Below are 24760 nucleotides of genomic sequence, written 5' to 3'. Positions count from 1 at the left end.
CCAATTCCCAATTCATTTGGTTGTATTTTTCAAAACTAGCAATATTAAATTATTTTGTTTACGTAACTTTTATGTTGTGACAGTGAAGAAAAACTGTTTCCTGTAGCAGCATTTTATGCAGAAAGTTTATTTCTACCTGGATCCACAATGAAAAGTGGAAAGTAATGCATTACAAAGCTACAAATATGCTTTATGACTAGTTCTACCCTGTAAAATGTATGTCTTTGAAACTGTATTTTTATTTGCCTTGTTTTGCTTGTGCCTTATTAACTCTACTGCTGAGAGGAATTTTTTTCCTGACCTCTCAGAAGGAGGCCATTTGGCCCATCGTGCCTGTGCCTGCTCTTTGAAAGAGTTATTCAATTAGCCCCACTCTCCTGCTCTTCCCCCATAGCCCTGCATTTTTTTTCTTTTCAAGTTTATATCCAATTCCCTATTGAAAATTACTATTGCATCTGCTTCCACCACAGTTCCAGGCAGAGCATTCCAGATCATAACACCTCGCTGCGTAAAAATTGTTAAAACTGGATAGCCACCATGTGGTGAAGGAAAGAATACTGGAGCCTGGTCTTTAGTTGCTTCCAAGCCTTTATTCACAGAGTTTCCTCTTGCACACCCCACACCCTCGCTAAGCTCTCCTCTAAAAAGGATACAAGCGAGTCCCCAATCAATACCCACCACCTGAATACAATTAACCCCAATTAATACAAATGATACAAATTATATAATTAGCAAAAATATGTCTCCTCATCTTCCTTTTGGTTTATTTGCGAATTACAGTATATCTGCGTCCTCTGGTTACCGACCCTCCTGCCAGTGGAAATAGTTTCTCCTTATTTACTCTATCAAAACCGTTCATAATTTTGAACACCATTATTAAATCTCCCCTTAACCTTCTCTAAGGAGAACAATCCCAGCTTCTCCAGTCTCTCCAAATGACTGAAGTCCCTCATCCCTGGCACTATTCTAGTCAATCTCTTCTGCACCCTCTCTAAGGCCTTGACATCCTTCCTAAAGTGTGGTGCCCAGAATTGAACACAATACTCCAGCTAAGGCCTAACCAGTGTTTTATAAAGGTTTAACATAACTTCCTTGCTTTTGTACTGTATGCCTCTATTTATAAAGCCCAGAATCCCATATGCTTTTTTACCAGCTTTTTCAACTTGTCCTGTCACCATCAAAGATTTGTGTCTGTGCACCCCCAGGACTCTCTGTTCCTGCACCCCTTTTAAAATTGTACCATTTAGTTTATATTGCCTCTCCTCATTCTTCCTACCAAAATGCATCACTTCACACTTCTCTGCATTAAATTTCAACTGTCATGTGACTGCCCATTTCACCAGTCTGTCTATGTCCTCCTGAAGTCTGTTACTCTCCTGCACATTGTTTACTACATTTCCAAGTTTCGTGTCATCTGCGAACTTCGAAGTTATGCCCTGTATATCCAAGTCCAGCTCGTTAATATATATCAAAAAGACCAGTGGTCCTAATACTGACCCCTGGGGGACACCACTGTATACTTCCCACCAGTCTGAAAAACAACCGTTCACCACTACTCTCTGCTTTCTGTCCCCTAGCCAATTTTGTATCTATGCTGCTTTAACCCTATGTCCCTTTAACCCCATTGGCTTTAACTGAAGTCCCTCATCCCTGGTACCATTCTAGTAAATCTCCTCTACACGCTCTCCAAGGACTTGATATCCTTCCTAAAGTGTGTGCCCAGAATTGACGCAATACTCCAACTGAAGCATAACTTCCTTGCTTTTGTACTCTATGCCTCTATTTATAAAGCCCAGGATCCCATATGCTTTTGGAATAGCCGTATCAACTCGTCCTGCCACCTTCAAAGATTTGTGTATGTGAATCCCCAGGTCGCTCTGTTTCTGCACTCCCTTTAAAATTGTACCATTTAGTTTATATTGCTTCTCCTCATTCTTCCTTCCATACATCACTTCACACTTCGCTGCATTAAATTTCATCTACCATGGGCCTGATTTTACCAGGCCTGCGGGTTTCTGGCGGGTTGGGTTTCGGGAGCGTGGTCAACACGCTCGGTGAAATTAGTGGGTTGCCCGCGCGATCGTAGCAGGCAATCCACTAATGGGATCCAATTACCTGCTCCTCCGGGCTCCGCGCTGCTGGTCTGCGCGTCGGGCGGGCTGCGCATGCACAGTACGATCTGTCATCTGGAGGCTCTCTAGTTAAAGGGGTAGTCCTCCACTGACAGATGCTGCAACCAATAGAACACATTACAGCATGGAGCAGCCCAGGGGGAAGGCTGCTCCCAGTTTAATGATGCCTCACCCCAGGTATCACCAGATGGGGTGAGGAGGAGGGGGAGGACAGAGATCTTCCACCCGGCGGGCGGGAGGAAGCGGCCTGCCTCTGCCACCAAGAAGGCCTAGCTCAAGGTGGCAGAGGAGGTCACCTGCACCACCAACATATCGCCCACCTGCATACAGTGCAGGAGGCGCTCCAATGACCGCAGTAGGTCAGCCACAGTGAGAACACGTAGTCTTTCCCCTACACTCCGTCTGCCACAACACTGCCCCCACCCCACATCTCCTTCGGCACCGCCAACACCACTCTGTCACATCACCCCTCATACCCACTCAAACCCCATCCTCATCTTACCTGCACCTACTCACCTCGCGAGTACTTACCCCGCCACTAACACGCAACCCAATCCTCATATAATCTCATGGCTCTATCCCATACGCACCCTCTCGTGCATCTCCCTCATGGCCAGCCTCACTCAACCTGCCACCACCTGTGCTGCAGCCACAGGGCATGCATCACATATGTGCAGTAGGCAGCGTAAGGCAAACGTGTCGTGAGCATGAAGGGGCTGCACAAGGGTGTTTGAGGGTTTGTCATGGGTGTTACCTATATTGAATTTCAGAACAACTCACATCACACATTATATTGGCACCACCACTGCCATGTCTCCGCGAATCCTGTCTGTTTTGTGCAATAATGCCCGCTCCTGGGTATCACTATGAGGACCCACCACTGATGCCACCCATTGTGTCACTGCAGAGTAGGTGCAGGTGTATTTGCAGGGCTCTTCCGCGCAGACGACTGAGAGACATCGGCGGTGTACCCGGCTGCACCCTGGAAGGATGCGGAGGAGAAGTTGTGGAGGGCAGTGGTGACTTTGACAGCGACAGGTAAGCAGATGGTGCTGGGGCCAGCCAGGAGCAGCTCGGCATGAAAGAGGCTGCAGATGTCCACGACTACATGTCGAGTGAATCTGCGCCTCCGTGTGCACTGCTGCTCGGAGAGGTCCAGGAGGCTGCGCCTAGGTCTGTGGACCCTGTGGCGAGGGTAGTGCCCTCTGCGACGCGTCTCTCTCTGCGGTAGCCCTCCCTCCTGCTGTGCAGGTGGATGTGTCACAGCACTGTGTTGTGGAGCTCCACGTGTCAGAGGTGGACGGCATGGATGGCGAGGCTGGTGATGCTGTTCGCCCTCCGAGGGGGTCATGACTGCAGCTACGATGGCCCCCATCCGCAATATGTACATCTGAGGGGGTCCGCAAGGTAGGTACGTGTCTCCGGACCCCGGGGTAAGTGTGCAGGTTGGTGACTTTGACCGTCAGGAGGAGGGTGGTGGAGTCCAAACTTTGTCCCAAGTGACAGAGTGGCCTCCTGCAATGGGTGAGGGTCTTCCCCCCCACCCCCCCCCCCCCCCCCCCCCCCACCTGTCAAATGGACCTTTGCAGCTGCCACAGGCTGACGGCTGCAACACGTCCAGTTCAACTAGGACTGTTTCCCCCAGTGTGTGAAACAGTCTCATGTTTCTCCAAAATCTCACACAGTCCCTTAATCAGGTCAGTTAATGATCTGAACAAGCGAAATAAATACACTCAAGTGGCATCCCGCTGGCTTTAATTGCCTGCGGGATTCCCACCAGCGGGGGTTACGCAAGCACCCCCGCACGTCATCGGGGAACCCGGAAGTGGGCGGGATCGTGGCGCGATCCGGTCACGTGCCTGGATATCGGGATTTTCGGGGCCCCCCTGCTGGAAACGCACAGGAAACCTGCCGGTAAAATCGAGCCCCATGTGTCTGCCCATTTCAATAGTCTGTCTATGTCCTCCTGAAGTCTGCTACTATCCTCCTCACTATTTACTGCATTTCCAAGTTATATGTCATATCTTCTAGTAACTTTAAAAAAATATATATCTTCGGCTATTTGAAGTGTGGTGAGATTTTTTGTTTTTTTTGACTAATTTAGCAGATGTAAAAATTTGCAATAAAATATACTTACAGTAAACATTGCAAATGCCAACTTCATGGACCAGTCACTGGATTATGTTTGACTGGGATTAAATTCCCTTAAGAATTTGATGTCATGACATCTTGAAGTCATAGTTGTCCCCAGTTAGGGACGGGCACTATTCCCACATATCATCAAAGAACTCTGCCTTCTCTGGAGCATCGGCTTGTTTTCTGAACTCTGGAAAGTACACCCACTTGTGCACGGGACTTCTGCAATTAGTTTTCAGTACTGTTGTTTTCAACTTCATTCATAATTTCATCTTTTATCATTTATCAGTCAATAATTTTTATGGTATTTGTCTCAACTCTTCAAACTTTCTTCAAGCATGGTCATGACTAAAATAGAATTTGAGGACTTCACAAAGTGTTCCTTGGTCTTTATGGTGGAAAATGACCATAACTATTGCTTGAAATGCATCTTTATGAAGCATAATATGGTTCATTTGCCGGCTGATTGTATTTTCTGGCCCATACCAGGTAATAAGTTTCTTCTATAAGCTATTATTGAAGAGAAGATTCAAAAGAAGTCTTGATAAGTGCAATCAGCCTGATTTCGCATCCCTCTCCCTTATCTGAGTAGTCCTGCCCTCTCAATGGATGCCATCACCAATTTGGCAGCAGCGCTGAACAATAGTCACCATTGGTATTGCCATCGGGCAACTATCACCTTACTGGTACTTCTTCTTTTATGATAAAGATGTCCTTTCAGCTTTGTTTTGGCTCTGGCATTCTAGCATTCCATCTTAGAAACATCGATTGGCATTGCATTGAACAGCATTGAAAAGAAAGCCAGAAGTCTCTCTATATGTCTGCACCGGCTGCTGCTACTGACATAGCTGTAAAAACATCAGTTTTATTACTGACGTGGAGACCCTTGAGTTGAGTGTCTCTCCCTCTTGGGCTGCTGTGACATCATTGACAAGAAGCAGCCAAGAGCGACTTGTGAGATACAGATTGCTAATTCCTCTGGTGCCAATTGACCCCAGTAAGTGCCTGGGGATATTTTCCTAAGTTAAAGGTGCTATAAATGTGCAATTTGTTGTAAACTTTCCTATGAGCTGGAAATGCAGATTGCTCATTTATTAATTCAGCTCTTCTTTCCCTCGTAAATTCCTGGTTCTGTAGTAGCCGCATTTTTTGTATGGGGTACAGCGCCAATTCACCAGAATGATACCAGAGCTTAATGGGTTAAATTTTGTGGACAGGTTCCATAAGCTTGGTTTGTATTCCCTTGAGTTTAGAAGATTGAGAAGCGATCTAATCAAGGTCTTTAAATTGGTAAAGGGATTTGATAGTGTAGATACAAAGAAACTCTGGGCTCGATTTTCGCACCCGCGATTGGGTGCGTTGGTGGCAGGGGGGGCTGCGAAAATCGGGCATTCCCTGGGCGTGTCCGGAGCTCGGCTCCAACCCGCCCCATTTCTGGGTTCCCCAGTGACGCGCTCACATGCGCACGCAGCCCCCGCATGTGGGACCCCCGCCGGCAATTAAAGCCGGCGGGGTGCCACTTAAAGTAATTGAACAGGTACTTCAGGTTGTTTACAGACCTGATTGACCTGTTATTTTAGCAGGGATGGGATTTTGCAACTGACTGAGACTGTTTCCCGTACTGGGGGAAACGCTCCCAGTTCAAATGGACGTGTTGCAGCCATCAGCCTGTGGCAGCTGCAAAGATCTATTTGACAGGTGGTGGGGGGGTGGGGGGGGAGACCCTCACTCATTGCAGGAGGCCACTCTGTCACTTTGGACAAAGTTTGGCCTCCACAACCCTCCTCCTAACAATCAAATTCACCAACTTGCACACTTACCCCGGTGTCCAGACACATGTACCTACCTTGTGGACCTCCTCAGATGTACATCTTGCAGATGGGGCCGCCGTAGTTGCAGTCATGACCTCCATGGAGGACGAACAGCATCAGCAGCCTCGCCGGCCACGCTGTCCACCTCTGACACGTGGAGCTCCACAACACAGTGCTGTGACACATCCACCTGCACAGCAGGAGGGAGGGCAGCGGCAGAGAGAGATGCATCGCAGGGGGCACTACCCTCGCCACAGGGTCCACAGACCGAGGCTCAGCTTCCTGGACCTCTCTGAGCAGCAGTGCACACGGAGGCTCAGAATCACTCGACATGTAGTCATGGACATCTGCAGCCTCCTTCATGCCAAGCTGCTCCCTGCTGGCCCGAGCACCATCTTCTTACCTGTTGCTGTCAAAGTCTCCACTGCCCTCAACAACTTCTCCTCCGCATCCTTCCAGGGTGCCACCGGGAACATCGCCGACGTCTCTCAGTCGTCTGCACAAAACAGCCCTGCAAATACACCTGCACCCACTCTGCAGTGACACAATGGGTGGCATCAGTTGTGGGTCATCATTGTGATCCTCAGGAAAGGGCATTATTGCACAAACCAGACAAGATTCGCAAAGACGTGGCAGTTGTGGTGCCAATATAACATGTAATGTGAGTTGATGATAAATTAAACATAAGTAAAAACCATGACAAACCCTCAAACACCCTTGTGCATCCCCTTCATGCTCACAACACGTTTGCCTTACGCTTCCTACTGCACATATGTGATGCATGCCCTCTGGCTGCAGCACAGGTAGTGGCAGGTTGAGTGAGGCTGACTGTGAAAGAGATGCATGAGAGGGTGAGTATGAGATAGAGCCATGAGATTGTATGAGGATTGGGTTGAGTGGTAGTGGTGGGATGAGTACTGGCGAGGTGAGTAAGTGCAGGTAAGATGAGGATGAGGTTTGAGTGGGTGTGAGGAGTGATGTGACAGAGTAGTGTTGGCAGTGCAGAAGGAGATGTGGGGTGGGGGCGGTGATCTGGCAGAAGGAGTGTAGGGTAATGAGTAAGTGTACTTACTTTGGCTGACCTACTTAGGTCATTGAAGTGCCTCCTGCACTGTATGCAGGTGGGCGATATGTTGGTGGTGCAGGTGACCTCCTCCGCCACCTCGCGCCAGGCCTTCTTGGTGGCAGAGGCAGGCCGCTTCCTCCCGCCTGCCGGGGGGAAGATCTCTGTCCTCCCCCCCCCCTCCTCCTCACCCCATCCAATAAGATCTAGAGTGAGGCATCATTAAACCTGGGAGCAGCCTTCCCCTGGGCTGCTCCATGCTGTAATTTTTCCTATTTGTTGCAGCATCAGTCGGTGGAGGACTGCCCCTTTAAATAGAGCTCCTCCAGCTGACAGACCTTACTGCGCATGCGCAGCCCGCCCGCCGCGCAGCTCAGCAGCGGGGAACCCGGAAGAACAGTTAAGTGGATCCAATCAGCCTGCGATTGCGCGCGGAGCAGACTGATTTCACTGGGCGCGTTACCCACGTGCCCAATCGCCCCCCCTGCCGCGAACCCGCAGCCATGGTAATATCGGGCCCTATATCTTCTGGTGGGTGAAATCCAGAAACAGGGCATATTCTTAAAAATAGAGTGAGGCCATTTAGGAGTGACATCATGGAGCACTTTTTCACACAAAGGGTAGTGGAAATCTGGAACTTTCTTCGCATTTCACAATCCCATCTGTGGATGCTGGGTGAATTGAAATTTTCAAGACTGATATCGATACATTTTTGTTAGGTAAGGATATTAAGGATATGGGTCAAAGGTGAGTAAATGAAATTGAGATACAGCTCGGCTATGATCTAATTGAAAGGTGGAACAGGCTTGAGGGGCTCAATGACCTGCTCCTGGTCATGGAGAGCTTGACAGGGTAGATGCTGAGAGGCTGTTTCCCCTGGCTAAAGAGTCTAGAACTAAGGGGCATAGTCTCAGGATAAGGGGTCGGCCATTTAGGAATGAGATGAGGAGGAATTTCCTCACTCAGAGGGTTGTGAATCTTTGGAATTCTCTACCCCAGAGGGCTGTGGACGCCCTGTTGAGTATATTCAAGGCTGAGATCGATAGATTTTTGGACTCTAGCCGAATCAAGGGATATGGGGATCGGGTAGGAAAGTGGAGTTGAGGTCAAAGATCAGCTATGATCTCATTGAATAGCGGACCAGGCTCAAGGAGCTGTATGGTCCACTCCTGTTCCTATTTCTTATGCTCTTACATTCCTATCGTATGTTCATGTCCATAGGAATGTTCCCATACCAATCTGGAGGAGCTGAAGGTCACTCTTGTTTTAGTAGGTGTTTTTGGACACTGTGTGTCGCAATTTGAGAGAGGGACAAGGAGTAACTGATATCTGGTTTGTTATGTTTAGACCTTGTGCAAGTATTAAATCAGGAGGACAACAATGCAATAGGAGTTACTATCCAGGCGAGGGATGCAAGGAATTTAGTTTACAATCCAAATGGAATTCCTCTCCATTAAACTGTGCAGACTGTTGAGTTGAGACACATTCCAGACAGTCGTTTTTGACTGGTTGGAAACTGCTTGTAATTTGTGTTCCATAGCTTCGCTGCACGTTTTGTTCTGTGAAATGTAACCCAGGAAATTGAAAGTACATTCCCAAAGAAAAAATTGAAACTGCTCGCGGGAATTTACTATGATGCGTGTAAACTAACTTGGCAGGGGGATGGGATACAGAGTGGAGCTACAATAGGGGGTGATGTGCAGCCAAATATAGAGAAAAAAACAAGTCAGCTTGGAAGACAGGGCAAATATGTGAGGGCAAGGCTGGATGGCATCTATTTTAATGCAAGGAGTCTTGCGAATAAGGTGGATGAACTGAAGGTGTTGATAAACACATGGGAGTATGATATTGTTGCTGTCACAGAGACATGGTTGAGGGAGGGGCAAGACTGGCAGCTCAATATTCCGGGGTACAGAGTCTTCAGGCGAGACAGAGGGGGAGGTATAAGAGGAGGGGGGGTCGCAATATTAATTAAAGAATCAATTACTGCCATAAGGAGGGATGATATATTAGCAGGTTCCTCTAATGAGGCCATATGGGTGGAGCTTAAAAACAAAAAGGGGGCAAGCACTTTGATGGGAGTGTACTATAGGCCCCCAAACAGTCAGGGGGAGATAGAGGAACAGATATGTAGGCAAATCTCAGAAAATTGTGCAAATAATAGGGTAATAATAGTGGGGGATTTCAACTTCCCCAATATTAACTGGGATACTCCGAGTGTAAAAGGCTTAGAGGGTACAAAATTCTTAACGTGCATCCAGGAGAGCTTTTTGAGCCAGCATGTAGAAAGTCCTACAAGAGAGGGGGCGGTACTGGACCTAATTCTAGGGAATGTGGCCGGCCAAGTGGAAGAAGTGCTAGTAGGTGAGCACTTTGGTGAGAGTGACCATAATTCGGTGAGATTTAAGGTGGTCATGGAAAAGGACAGGGAGGGGCCGGAAATAAAGGTTCTAAATTGGGGGAAGGCCGATTTTAATAGGATAAGGCAGGATCTGGCCAAAATGGACTGGGATCAGCTGCTTGTAGGAAAATCCGCATCGGAGCAATGGGAGTCTTTCAGAAGGGAGATTGAGACCATACAATGGCAACATGTTCCCGTAAAGGTCAAGGGTGGTTCCAAGAACTCCAGGGAACCTTGGATGTCAGGGGATATACGAGAATGGATTAGGAAAAAAAGGAGGGCTTTTGGCAGATACAAAAGGCTAAAGACGGAGGAAGCCCTAGAGGAGTACAAAAAGTGCAGGGGGATACTTAAAAAAGAAATTAGGAGATCAAGGAGGGGCCATGAAATAACACTGGCGAGCAAAATAAAGGAAAATCCTAAGATGTTTTATAAGTATATTAAGGGTAAGAGGATGACTAGGGAAAAAATAGGGCCCATTCGGGACAAAAATGGCAATCTGTGTGTGGAGCCGGCAGATGTAGGAGGGGTTCTAAATGAATTTTTTGCATCTGTTTTCACTATGGAGAAGGACGATGTAGACATAGAAATACGGCAGGGGGACTGTGATATACTAGAACATATTAACATCGAGCGGGAGGAGGTATTGGCGGTTTTAGCAGGCCTAAAAATGGATAAATCCCCAGGCCCGGACGAAATGTATCCCAGGCTACTGTGTGAGGCAAAGGAGGAGATTGCGGGGGCTCTGACACATATATTCAGAACCTCTCTGGCCACAGGGGATGTGCCAGAGGACTGGAGAACCGCTAATGTAATACCATTATTCAAGAAGGGGAGTAGGGAAAAACCGGGGAACTACAGGCCAGTGAGCCTAACATCAGTGGTCGGAAAATTATTGGAAAAAATTCTGAAGGACAAAATTAGTCTCCACTTGGAGAAGCAAGGATTAATCAGGGATAGTCAACATGGCTTTGTCAAGGGAAGATCATGTCTGACTAATTTGATTGAATTTTTTGAGGGGGTGACTAGGCGTGTGGATGAGGGTAACGCAGTGGATGTGGTATACATGGATTTCAGTAAGGCCTTCGATAAAGTCCCCCACAGGAGACTGGTCAAGAAGGTACGAGCCCATGGAATCCAGGGTGCCTTGGCACTTTGGATACAAAACTGGCTTAGTGGCAGAAGGCAGAGGGTGATGGTCGAAGGTTGTTTTTGTGACTGGAAGCCTGTGGCCAGTGGGGTACCACAGGGATCGGTGCTGGGTCCCTTGCTGTTTGTGGTCTACATTAATGACTTGGATATGAATGTAAAAGGTATGATCAGTAAGTTCGCTGATGATACAAAAATTGGTAGGGTGGTAAATAGCGAGGAGGATAGCCTCAGTCTGCAGGACGATATAGATGGGTTGGTCAGATGGGCGGAACAGTGGCAAATGGAATTTAACCCGGAAAAGTGCGAGGTGATACACTTTGGAGGGACTAACAAGGCAAGGGAATACACAATGAATGGGAGGACCCTAGGCAAGACAGAGGGTCAGAGGGATCTTGGTGTGCAAGTTCACAGATCCCTGAAGGCGGCGGAACAGGTAGATAAGGTGGTAAAGAAGGCATATGGGATACTTGCCTTTATTAGCCGAGGCATAGAATATAAGAGCAAGGAGGTTATGATGGAGCTGTATAAAACACTGGTTAGGCCACAGCTGGAGTACTGTGTGCAGTTCTGGTCGCCACACTACAGGAAGGATGTGATCGCTTTGGAGAGGGTGCAGAGGAGATTCACCAGGATGTTACCAGGGCTGGAGCGCTTCAGCTATGAAGAGAGACTGGGAAGATTGGGTTTGTTTTCCTTGGAGCAGAGGAGGCTGAGGGGGGACATGATTGAGGTGTACAAAATTATGAGGGGCACAGATAGGATGGATACTAAGGAGCTTTTTCCCTTCGTTGAGGGTACTATAACAAGGGGACATAGATTCAAGGTAAAAGGCGGGAGGTTTAGAGGGGATTTGAGAAAGAACTTTTTCACCCAGAGGGTGGTTGGAGTCTGGAACTCACTGCCTGAAAGGGTTGTGGAGGCAGGAACCCTCACAACATTCAAGAAGCATTTGGATGAGCACTTGAAATGCCATAGCATACAAGGCTACGGACCAAATGCTGGAATATGGGATTAGAGTAGACAGGGCTGATGGCCGGCGCGGACACGATGGGCCGAAGGGCCTCTATCCGTGCTGTATAACTCTATGACTCTGACTCTATGAGATGTAAAATTAACAGCTTGTTTATGATTATGGGAACAAGCTTGAAGAGATTGAAACAGAACAAGCCATATTGTGTGAAATGGACATTAGTTGTATATAAATCTGCAGGGCAGCAATTAGTGCTCTTAATCTCAGGTACACCGTTAAGTACAACCTAATATGCACCATTTTTACAACCTGCTTCCTTCTCCACCATACTGTTATATTTCATCTAAGTTTAAAAACTATATATTCAAAGAAAACCCAAAAAGAGCTGACTATCTAATTTCAAATTACCATGGAGATCATATGATACAATATTGTAATATGGTATGTGTCTGTTGGCTTCAGTCTCTTAGTGCAGGACCTTGAATTTTAATGAAAGAAACTTTAATAAAACTAGTGAAAATAAAGCACAAAAATACTATTCCTCAGTTATTTTCCTCTTGGTCATATTGGACCACCATATTCAGAGGAATCCATTTGTAGTGAACAACCACTTATGATCAAAATTTGCTTTCTGAAACCCATGTGATAGTGTATTATTTATAGTGACCTGGCAGTATAGAATCATAGAATCATAGAAGTTACAACATGGAAACAGGCCCTTCGGCCCAACATGTCCATGTCGCCCAGTTTATATCACTAAGCTAGTCCCAATTGCCTGCACTTGGCCCATATCCCTCTATACCCATCTTACCCATGTAACTGTCCAAATGCTTTTTAAAAGACAAAATTGTACCCGCCTCTACTACTGCCTCTGGCAGCTCGTTCCAGACACTCACCACCCTTTGAGTGAAAAAATTGCCCCTCTGGACCCTTTTGTATCTCTCCCCTCTCACCTTAAATCTATGCCCCCTCGTTATAGACTCCCCTACCTTTGGGAAAAGATTTTGACTATCGACCTTATCTATGCCCCTCATTATTTTATAGACTTCTATAAGATCACCCCTTAACCTCCTACTCTCCAGGGAAAAAAGTCCCAGTCTGTCTAACCTCTCCCTGTAAGTCAAACCATCAAGTCCCGGTAGCATCCTAGTAAATCTTTTCTGCACTCTTTCTAGTTTAATAATATCCTTTCTATAATAGGGTGACCAGAACTGTACACAGTACTCCAAGTGTGGCCTCACCAATGCCCTGTACAACTTCAACAAGACATCCCAACTCCTGCATTCAATGTTCTGACCAATGAAACCAAGCATGCTGAATGCCTTCTTCACCACCCTATCCACCTGTGACTCCACTTTCAAGGAGCTATGAATCTGTACTCCTAGATCTCTTTGTTCTATAACTCTCCCCAACGCCCTACCATTAACGGAGTAGGTCCTGGCCCGATTCGATCTACCAAAATGCATCACCTCACATTTATCTAAATTAAACTCCATCTGCCATTCATCGGCCCACTGGCCCAATTGATCAAGATCCCGTTGCAATCCCAGATAACCTTCTTCGCTGTCCACAATGCCACCAATCTTGGTGTCATCTGCAAACTTACTAAATATAGTTATAGTGATCACTTTACTAGCAGTTCCCCATTGTTGAAAGATAATTGCTTCAAATGCAATCTGCACAATCTAGTATCTATGTTGTGAAATTAATAATGGTCTACTAATTACATTTATACAGTATGTGCCATGGCTCAGCAAAGCACTCTCACCTCTGAGTCAGAAGGTTGTGGGCTCAAGTCCTATTCCAGAGACTTGAGCATAAAATCTAGGCTGGCACTTAAGTGCAATACTGAGGGAGTGCTGCATTGTTGGTGTTATTTTTCAGATGAGACGTAAAAGATTCCCTGGCGCTATTTCAAAGAAGAGTTCTCCCTGGTTTTCTGGCCAGTATTTATCCCTCAACCAACATCACTAAAACAAATTATCTGGTCATTACCACATTGCTGTTGGTGGGACCTTGCTGTGCGCAAATTGGCTGCTGCGGTTCCTACATTACAACAGTGACTATACTTCAAAAGTAAATCGTTAGCTGTAAAGTGCTTCATTGGTTGTAAAGTGCTTTCGGAGGTCCTGAAACGTGAAATGCAAGTTCTTTCTATTTGACTTTTTAATTGTAAAGGATCCCAGGAGTGACTTAGTGTTCAGCACTTGAAAACTGCTGAGCAATGCTCCACTGAAAATGCTGGTTTTAGGCCAAGAGCAATGATTGGAACAAAGTAAAAGCACTAACATTTTGAGCAGCAAATTGGAGCCAGAGAATACTAAGCACTGTACATCAGTGCAGAACGTATCATGAAAAATGTGATCAGTAAAAATCATAGATTGCTACATTCTAATATGCTGATGAATTACTGCCAAATTGATCTCTAGTGCAGGATTCTGCTGTGTATCACACTTAAATGTTCTAATATTTTCAGATTTTGTTCACTTTTAGCAATTTTCTTTTCACCAAATTTGAGGTTTTCAATTTTTAATTTTTCAAAATTCACTCAAAAGGGCAGTGTTGATTAACATATTGGTGAAACAGTAGATCTACAACTTATTTAAAGTAAGCTGTTGTTCATAAATAAAACTTACATAGTTTCTTTTAAACATCTTTATAACAAAGAACCAAAAGGGTGAGATGTCCCTAACTTAGCATTGTATATTATGTAATGAAGTACTTGCTAATATTTAGTTCCGTTGTTTTGATGGATAAGTCTAATTGTGTTACTTGCCAGCTGTGAGACCTGTTGCATTTGGAAAGCAGTACCGTAAATGGGTATCTTCCTGTCTCTCAAATATTTTTGCATGTTGGCAAAAAAATTGGCAACAAATTCAAAACTAGTCATACAGGGAAAGCTGTTGAAACGTTTTAACAGGTCTAGTGTATGCAAGGCAGTTCACTGCATTTATGATAAAACAATAATTTGTGGGAAAGGTATGTTGATAAAATTATCTTTACAACTATTTACCATCTGTGTGTGAAGTGGGAAGCTTTTAATCCAGCAATAGAATTATCTCTTCCTCAGCTAATATCTCTGTGTGCAAACAGTAATATGCGTGACACTTCTGACCAATGAGGTGATGAAAGTAATTACTACTTGTAGCTCAAGGAAGTAAAAGACAGCAAGAAATGTATGAGAAGGAATGGTATATTTTATGTGCCTTTATTATTAGAATGCTACCGTTTCATTGAAGTCGATGGAAAAGAAAATTGGATGGTTTGTAAAATGGGCAGTCGATTTGTTATTGCCTGTGTTGCGCTCCCGCCCAAGACCAATTTCACTTGCAAAATTTCTCATGCGCTAGTACCTGCAATGAGACTGCCCCAATCCATTTCAAATAAGATCCTAAAAGCTAACAGATAGTAAGAGACTTTCATCTATTAGCCTGGGCTGGATTTGAACTCTGTTCTAACATAGAAACAGGAATAGGCCATTCAACCCCTCGAGCCTGCACCACCATTCAATTCGATCATGGCTGATCTGTACTTCATCTCTATTTATCCACCTTTGTTCCATATCGCTTGACATCCATACCTAACAAAAATCTATCCATCTCAGTCTTGAAAGTTTCATACAATCCAGCATCCATAGCCTTTTGGGGAATGAGTTCCAGATTTCCACTACCTTTTGTGTGAAAAAATGCTTTCTGATTTCCTCTAATTTTAAAATTATAGTATTGTTGTAGGTACAGCACAGGAGGAGGCCATTCAGCCCATCGTGCCTGTGCTGGCTCTTTGACAGAGTTATCCAATTAGTCCCACACTCCTGCTTTCCCCATAGCCCTGTAAATTTTTTCCCTACAAGCATTTATCCAATTCCCTTTTGAAAGATACTATTGAATCTGCTTCGACCACCCTCTCAGCCAGTACATTCCAGATCATTGCAACTCGCTGCGTAAAAAATGTTTCCTCATGTCGCCTCTGGCTCTTTTGCCGATCACCTTAAATCTGTGTCCTCTGGGTACCGACCCGTCTGCCACTGGAAACAGTTTCTCTTTGTTTACTCTCAAAACCATTCATGATTTTGAACACCTATCAAATCTTTCCTTAACCTTCTCTGTTCTAAGGAAAACAATTCCAGCTACTCCAATCTCTCCACATTACTGAAGTCCCTCATCCATAGCAGCATTCTAATCAATCTCTCTGCACCCTCTCTAAGGCCTCGACATCCTTCCTAAAGTGTGGTGCCCAGAATTGAACACAATACTCTAGCTGAGGCCTAACCAGTGTTTCATTAAAGTTTAGCATAATATCCTTGCTTTTGTACTCTGCCAATACTCTATTAATAAAACCTAGGATCTCATGCTTTTTTAACAGCATTCTCAACTTGTCCTTCCACCTCCAAAGATTTGTGTAGGTGTACCCCCCAGGTCTCTCTGTTCCTGCACCCCCTTTAAAATTGCATCATTTAGTTTATATTGCCTCTCCTCATTCTTCTTACCAAAATGTGTCACTTCACACTTCTCTGCTTTAAATTTCATCTGCCATTTCACCAGTCTGTCTATATTCTTCTGAAGTCTGTTACTATCCTCCACATTGTTTACTACATTTCCGAGTTACGTGTCATCTGCAAACTTCGAAATTATACCCTGTATACCCAAGTCCAGGGTCATTAATAATATCAAAAACAGCAGTGGGTCCTAATGCTGACCCCTGGGGAACACCACTGTTTACTCTCCCTCCCCCCCCCCCCCACCCGCCACCCCCGCCTTCCCCCGCCTGGAAAAGCAACCATTCACCACTACTCTCTGCTTTCTGTCGCCTAGCCAATTTTGCATCCATGCTGCCACTGTCCCTTTAATCCCATGAGCTTTAATTTTGCTAATAAGTCTATCATGGGGTATTTTTATCAATGCCTTTTAAAAGTCCATATACACAAATGCACTACGCTCATCAGCCGTCTCCGGTACTTCATCATTGTATTCAGTCAAGTTAGTCAAGCATGATTTTCCTTCAACAAATCTGTGCTGACTTTCAGTTATTAGCCCATAGTTTTCCAAATGCCAGTTTATTTTTTCCCGGATTATTGGGCTCTATTTTAGCACCCGCTATCGGGTGCGTTCCTGGTGGGGGGGGGGGGGGGCTCGAAAAATCGGGGAATCCCGGAGCGGGTCGGGAGCCCGGCTCCAACCCGCCCACTTCCGGGTTCCGCGCGGGGGCTGCGCGCGCCGATGTGCGCGCGCAGCCCCCGCATGTGGGACTCCCGCAGGCAATTAAAGCCAGCGAGGTGTCACTTAACAATATTTACCTTGGTATTTCAGGTCATTAACAGACCTGATTAAGGGACTATGTCAGGAGGGGTGGGATTTTAGAGACAACTGGGACTGTTTCCCGTACTGGGGGAAACACTCCCAGTTCAAATGGACATGTTGCAGCTATCAGCCTGTGGCAGCTGCAAAGGTCCATTTGACAGGTAGGTGGGGGGAGGGGAGACCCTCACCCATTGCAGGAGGCCACTCTGTCACTTGGAACAAAGTTTGGCCTCCACCACCCTCCTCCTGACAAGAAAATTCACCAACATGCACACTTACCCCGGGGTCCAGAGACATGTACCTACCTTGCGGACCCCCTCAGATGTGCATCTTCCGGATGGGGGCCGCCATAGCTGCAGTCATGACCTCCTCGGAGGGCGAACAGCATCGCTGGCCAAGCCGTCCACCTCTGACACGTGGAGCTCCACAACACTGTGCTGTGACACATCCACCTGCACAGCAGGAGGGAGGGCAACCGCAGAGAGAGATGCGTCGCAGGGGGCACTACCCTCGCCACAGGGTCCACAGACCGAGGCTCAGCTTCCTGGACCTCTCTGAGCAGCAGTGCACACGGAGGCTCAGAGTCACTCGACATGTAGTCGTGGACATCTGCAGCCTCCTTCATGCCAAGCTACTCCCGGCTGGCCCGAGCACCATCTTCTTACCTGTTGCTGTCAAAGTCACCACTGCCTTCAACAACTTCTCCACATCCTTCCAGGGTGCCACCGTGGACATCGCTGACTTCTCTCAATCGTCTGCACAAAAGAGCCCTGCAAATACACCTGCACCCACTCTGCAGTGACACAATGGGTGGCATCAGGTGTGGGTCTTCATTGTGATCCTCAAGAAAGGGCATTATTGCACAAACCAGACAAGATTCGCAAAGACGTGGCAGTAGTGGTGCCAACATAATATGTTATGTGAGTTGGTCAGAAATCAATATAAGTAAAAACCATGACAAACCCTCAAACACCCTTGTGCATCCCCTTCATGCTCACAACACGTTTGCCTTACGCTTCCTACCGCACATATGTGATGCACGCCCTGTGGCTGCAGCACAGGTAGTGGCAGGTTGAGTGAGGCTGACCGTGAAAGAGATGCATGAGAGGGTGAGTATGAGATAGAGCCATGAGATTGTATGAGGATTGGGTTGAGTGGTAGTGGCGGGATGAGTACTGGCGAGGTGAGTAACTGCAGGTAAGATGAGAATGAGCTTTGATTGGGTGTGAGGGGTGATGTGATAGAGTAATGTTGGCAGTGCAGAAGGAGATGTGGGGTGGGGGCGGTGATGTGGCAGAAGGAGTGTAGGGTAATGAGTAAGTGTACTCACTTTGGCTGACCTACTTAGGTCATTGGAGCGCCTCCTGCACTGTATGCAGGTGGGCGATAGGTTGGTGGTGCAGGTGACCTCCTCTGCCACCTCGAGCCAGGCCTTCCTGGTGGCAGAGGCAGGCTGCTTCCTCCCGCCTGCCGGGGGGAGGATCTCTGTTCTCCCCCCCCCCCCCCCCCCCCCGCCCCCCCTCCCCCTCCCCCCCCCCCCTCCTCACCCCATCTAATGATACCTGGAGGGAGGCATCATTAATTGGGAGCAGCCTTCCCCCTGGGCTGCTCCATGCTGTATTTTTTTCCTATTTGTTGCAGCATCGGTCGGTGGAGGACTGCCCCTTTAAATAGAGCTCCTCCAGCTGACAGACCTTACTGCGCATGCTCAGTCCGCCCGCCGCGCAGCTCAGCAGCGGGGAACCCGGAAGAGCAGGTAAGTGGATCCAGTCAGCCTGCGATCGCGCGCAGGGCAGACTGATTTCACCGGGCGCGTTACCCACGCGCCCAATAGCCCCCCCCCCCCCCCTACCGCGAACCCGCAGCCCTGGCAATATCGAGCCCATTGTCTCTAAAAGTTACCCCACCACCAATGTTAGGCTGACTGGTGTATAATTGCCGGGTTTATCCCTCTCCCCTTTCTTGAATAGGGATGTAACATTTGCAATCCTCCAGTTCTCCGGTATCATCCCCATATCTAAGGCGGGTTGGAAGATTGTGGCCAGAGCCTCCGCAATTTCCACCCTTACTTCCCTCAGTAGCTTAGGATGCATCCCATCTGGACCGGGATGACTTTTCTACTTTGAAAACTTCCAAACTGCTCCAAATACTGCCTCCTTTTTATCTATTTTTATCCTATCTAATATCACTACTACCTCCTCCTTTATTGCTACAATAGTAGCATCCTCTTTAGTGAAGACAGATGCAAAGTATTCACTTAGTACATGCCCTCTGCCTCCACAAGAAGATCTCATGTTTTGTCCCTAATCAGCCCTACCCTTCCTTTGACTACCCTTTTACTGGTTTATGTTTATAAATGACTTTTGAGTTCCCTTTAATGATCCCTTTTATTTTTATACTTTCTCTTTGTCCCTCTTATTCCTGTTTTTAGATCTCCTCTGTACTTTCTGTATTCAGCCTGGTTCTCTACTGTATTATGACCCTTACATTTGTCATAAGCCTCCTTTTCTGTTTCATTTTAATCTCTATATCTTGAGTCACCCAGAGTGCTCTAGCTTTGGATGCCCTTCCTTTCACTATCATAGGGATGTGTCCACACTGTACGTGAATCAACTCTTCCTTGAAAGCCTCCCATTGTTCAATTACTATTTTGCCTACCAATTTTTGATTCCAATCCACCTGGGCAAGATCCCATTTTAACTCACTGAAATTAGCCCTCCTCCAATTTAGCATTTTCACATTTGATTGTTCCTTGTCCTTTTCCGTAACTATGATATTAACTAATGATATTATGATCACTGTTCCTCAAATGCTCCCCTACTGAAATGTGCTCCACCTGCCCCACTTCACTCTCCAGAACTAGATCCAGCACTGTTTCCTTCCTGGTTGAGCTGGAAACAAACTGTTCCAGAAAGTTCTCTTGAACATATTTCAGGAATTCCTCCCCCTCTTTGCCCTTTTCACTGTTACTGTCCCAGTCTATATTGGGATACTTGAAGTCCCCCGTTATCCCTACTCTATAGTTCTTGCATCTTTCCGTAATTTGCCTGTAAATCTGCTCCTCTATCTCCTTCCCACTATTAGGTGGTCTATAGTATACACCCAGTAGCGTAATAGCACCTCTATTGTTCCGTAATTCTAACCAAATAGATTCTGTCTTTGACCTCTCAACTACATCATCCCTTTCCAGTGCTGTAATAGTTTTTTGATCAATACTGCACCCCCCCTCCTTTCTTTCCTTCCCTCACTTTCCTGAATATCTTGTAGCCAGGAATATCAAGTACCCAATTCTCCCCTTTGAGCCAGGTCTCTACTATTGCCACTATATCATAGTCCCATGTGGCTCTTGAGCCTGCAACTCACCAACCTTATTTACCACACTATGTGCATTTACGCACATGCACTCCAATCTCATCTTAGTCTGCCTCGCATTTGCCCCCTGTCTGATCCCTTCTATTTTTGAACTATTCTTTACTCTAGTGCTCCTTGTCCCTCGCAGTCCTCTGTGCAGCTTATTTCTCCTCTCTAATGTTTCATCCTGGTGTCCATCAGGATACTTTATTCTAGAGTATTCAGGTCTAAGCAGTCACTTCTGTGAAGTAAAAACAGAAAATACTGAGATACATGACAATTCAGTCAGGATCTGGAAAGAGAAAAGATAGGCTAATTATTCTGGTGTAGATCCTTCATCAGAACTTATTGTTTTATTTCAGATTTCCCTCTTGATTTTCTTTTATATTTGTGCGTTTACTTTAGTGACATTTGTACCTTTTTTTAAATAGGTGAACATCATGCCATCTTCCATACATCCAAGCATTGATCTTTCTCAAGCAGCTGGCTCACCTGTCACTTTGATTTCATCTCCATTAAATGAATCGTACATGATAGCTCAACAGAATGGAAGTAAAGAAATCGAACTTGAACCTGCGATGCAGCAGCCTGGCTCTTCTCATGTTAATGGCAAGCAGTCCAATGAAGAGTTTGAACAGACTTTGAGAAAAATGGCCCATGTAAGAGGATGATTCATTGTGATATTTCATGGTGGTGTTAGACATTTCGAAATTAATTTCAAAATAGCTTCATTTCTCAGTTTTCATATGTTTACTGCCCAAGTAGTTTTCCCTTTACCATGTTTATGATTTGTATTTAAGTAACTATTATTGTTATTACTTACTAAATCAATGCCCTGTATAGGTGTCAAATAACTCCTGGAAATGTTAAAGGAGAAGGAAAGAAAAAAGATAGGCCAATCCTTCGGGTGTAGGTCCTTCGTCAGAACTTATTGTTTTATTTCAGATTTCCCTCTTGATTTCCTTTTATATTTGTGTGGTTATTTTTCACATTTTCACTATAAAGTATTCTTTCATCTTTCTTTTTAAACAAGGATGGTATCTTTTACCTGTAAGGACATTCTGTTTTTCTGCCATTTCACCTGTCAGCTCACATCCTGAGCCATTCCACTGATATGGTGGCCTGTTTCAAGTGGCTCTATGCAGCTGATTTTTGGACCACCCTTGAGGTTGATCAGGACGTGCTGGAATATTTTCCTACAGCTGAGCGCTACTTCACCATTGGCAATTTTTAAAAATAGGTGAACATATTCCTTTTGAAGAATTTTTGATTGGGTGTAAATTGCTATGTGGTAGAAAAGGTATTTCTGTTAATAATGACCAGAATCTCTATCCCACTAGGGCCGTCCTATTGAATACATAGATCTGGTGAAACCCACCTGTGGTGGTTTGGGATTCAGTGTAGTAGGACTTAAGAGTGAACATAAGGGAGAACTGGGGATCTTTGTCCAGGAAATCCAAGAGGGCAGTGTGTCAGCAAGGTAAGAACTTTTAAGAGATTGTCTCCAACATTAGATCTGTTTTCCCCTTGTAAGTATCATAAGAAATTCTTTCACAAAACTATTGATGTCTTGTTCTTAAAAATATGCTACTTGGATGCTAGTCAAATTGTGCAGAGTAACCATCTGAGTGATATAACTGAGACCGCAGTGATTTCCTGTATCAGTATTTCATAAACTGTAAATACTTACGGCTGTTTTCTGTAAATCATTTTTCTACTGATAGAATACTGATTGAGATATTTCCTTTAGCTTAATTCAGACCTCTTCTAACTTTGTTCTATGCCTCTCATTACCTACCTCTGAAGCACTTTCATAGTTCTTAGTTGCAAAATTAAAAGACAACAAAACATTCAGGAACCAAATTGATAGCTCAGACTTACATAAGAAATAAGAACAGGAATAGGCATTACGGCCCCTTGAGCCTGCTCCGCCATTCAATAAAATCATGACTGGTCTGTTACCTCAATGCCACTTTCCCGCCTTATCCCTTAATTCCCTTAGTGTCCAAAAATCTATCAATCTCAATCTTGAATATACTCAACCACTGAGCATCCACAGCCCTCCGGGGTAGAGAATTCCAAAGATTCACAATCCTCTGAGCGAAGAAATTTCTCCTCATCTCGGTCCTAAATAGCTGACCTCTTATCTTGAGACTATGACCCCTAGTTTTAGATGCTCCAGCCAGGAGAAACAGCCTCTCAGCATCTACCTTGTCAAGCTCTCTAAGAATTTTATACGTCTCAATGAGATCCCCTCTCATTCTTCTAAACTCCAGAGAATATAGGCCCATTTTACTCAATCTCTCCTCATAGGACAACCCTCTCACCCCAGGAATTAATCTAGTGAACCTTCGTTGCACCCCCTCTAAGGCATGTATATCCTTCCTTAGGTAAGGAGACCAAAACTGTACACAGTACTCCAGGTGTGGTCTCACCAGAGTCCTATATAATTGCAGCAAGACCTCTTTATTCTTATACTCCAACCCCCTTGCAATAAAGGCTAACGTACCATTTGCATTCCTAATTGCTTGTTGTACCTGCATGTTAACTTTCTTAGATTCATGTACAAGGACACCCAAATCCCCCTGAATACCAACATTTCTTAGTCTCTCACCTTTTGAAAAATATTCTGCTTTTCTATTCTTCCTATCAAAGTGGATAATTTAACATTTCCCCACATTACATTCCATCTGCCACCTTCTTGCCTACTCACCTAATGTGTCTTTATCCCTTTGCGTCCTCCTCACAGCTTACATTCCCAACTAACTGTGTATCGTCAGCAAACTTGGATACATTACACTCGGTCCCCTCATCTAAGTCATTGATATATAGTGTAAGCAGCTGAGGCCCAAGCACTGATCCTTGCAGCACCACACTAGTTGCAACCTGTCGAACTGAAAATGATCCGTTTATTCCTATTCTGTTTTCTGTCCATTAACCAATCCTCAATCCATATTACCCCATATCCCATGAGCCCTAATCTCGTGTAACAACCTCTTGTGTGGCACCTCATCAAATGCCTTTTGAAATCCAAATATACTACATCCACTGGCTCCCCTTTATCTACCCTGCTAGCTACATGAAGTTATTCACTTTGGTCGGAAAAATAGAAGAACAGAATATTTTTTAAATGGTGAGAAACTATTAAATGTTGTTGTTCACAGAAATTTGGGTGTCCTTGTACAAGAATCTAAAAACTTAGCATGCAGGTACAGTAGGCAATTAGGAAGGCAAATGGCATTTTGCCCTATACTGCAAGGAGGTTGGAGTACAAGGGTAAGCAAGTCTTACTACAATTGTCTGCGGTGCCCACATCCCATGAATTAATTTTAAAAAAATAGACTTACAGCAAAAGTAATGGCACATTGAATTAAGGGGAATACAGCCACATGGATAGCTAGAGGGTAAAAGTCAAAGTGTAGGGATGAAAGGAAGTTTCTTGAAGTGTAAAGATGTTGGTGAGTGATGTGCCACAGGCTAATTACAGATGGCACCAGTGACAATTATTCTGCACATCATCAAATTGTGAAATTGTTGTACAATTTTTATAAACTTGGTTTGAAGTTGCCTGGGACCATTCCAGCTCAGGATTTCTATTGCCTTAATTAGGTCTACAAAGGCCACATAGAGGTTCATGTTTTGTTTGCAACACTTTCCTTGGTTTTGCAACGTCAGTAGTGCTGAGTTCAGAGCAAAATCCATACTGTCATTCAGGTAGCATGGTGCGGATCAGCCTGTTGAGAACTCTTGCCAAGATTTTCCCTTCAACTGAGAAGGGGAATGTGCCACAGTACTTGTTATATCTGATCTTTCACCTTTAGCACAGCATTTAGATGGAGGCGTCTCTCAGCTGTTCCTCAGGATGAGCTGGAGAATTTACCAGGTGATTAGCTATTTGCACTTTGAATCTCTTCAGCACTTAGGGGAAGTGTGAGGTTGTCCACACCATGTTGCCAAATCTCGTCTATTACTTCAGGCGTGTAAGAAGGTCAGTTGAGCTGGTCATTGAAGTATTCAGCCCACTGATTGAGTATGTCACCTTTATTCATGATCAGGGATTGGAAATTGGTGACAGGACTATAGGCAGCCTTGAAAATATGTAAATATCACTGCATAATTATGTAAATGCTTGGTCAAGTCATGTTAAATTTGTAAAATCATGCTAACTATGGGCAAAATCACACTCATCATGATTGGTTATGAAAATTACAGAATTTTTGTAGTCCATCTAAAAGCAGCAGATATTGTTTTGAGTATTGGAATGACTTTAGAATTGGTGCTTCTAGAAGCGGCAGTGCCAGCCCAGTGTTACAGTGCTGCTATTGAAGTTGGGCTTTTGTCAGCGGCAGGGGGCATTAGAGTTGCCGAACAATAAATGTTGTACAGTTTATTGTAACATGCTTGCCATCAGTTTCCTGTATATATTTTACCAGCAGCTTTTTTTAAA

At 45.2% G+C, this 24760-nt stretch overlaps 1 protein-coding gene across 9 annotated transcripts in view; it reads left to right on the top strand.

Moving 5' to 3' along the window:
• Nucleotides 1-24760, top strand: part of LOC137321295 (multiple PDZ domain protein) — a 326443-nt gene that overhangs the window by 26843 nt on the left and 274840 nt on the right. For all 9 annotated transcript variants that reach the window (XM_067983665.1, XM_067983664.1, XM_067983660.1 and 6 more), the window contains exons 4-5: nucleotides 20745-20972; nucleotides 21654-21793. In XM_067983665.1, the coding sequence (XP_067839766.1) occupies nucleotides 20745-20972; nucleotides 21654-21793 (368 nt within the window). The remainder of the gene's footprint in view (nucleotides 1-20744; nucleotides 20973-21653; nucleotides 21794-24760) is intronic.

This window comes from Heptranchias perlo, chromosome 4 (genome assembly GCF_035084215.1).
Source record: "Heptranchias perlo isolate sHepPer1 chromosome 4, sHepPer1.hap1, whole genome shotgun sequence".
Lineage (NCBI taxonomy): Eukaryota > Metazoa > Chordata > Chondrichthyes > Hexanchiformes > Hexanchidae > Heptranchias > Heptranchias perlo.
The sequence above is the reverse complement of the archived record's forward strand: the minus strand, read 5'-3'. Positions and strand labels throughout refer to the sequence as shown.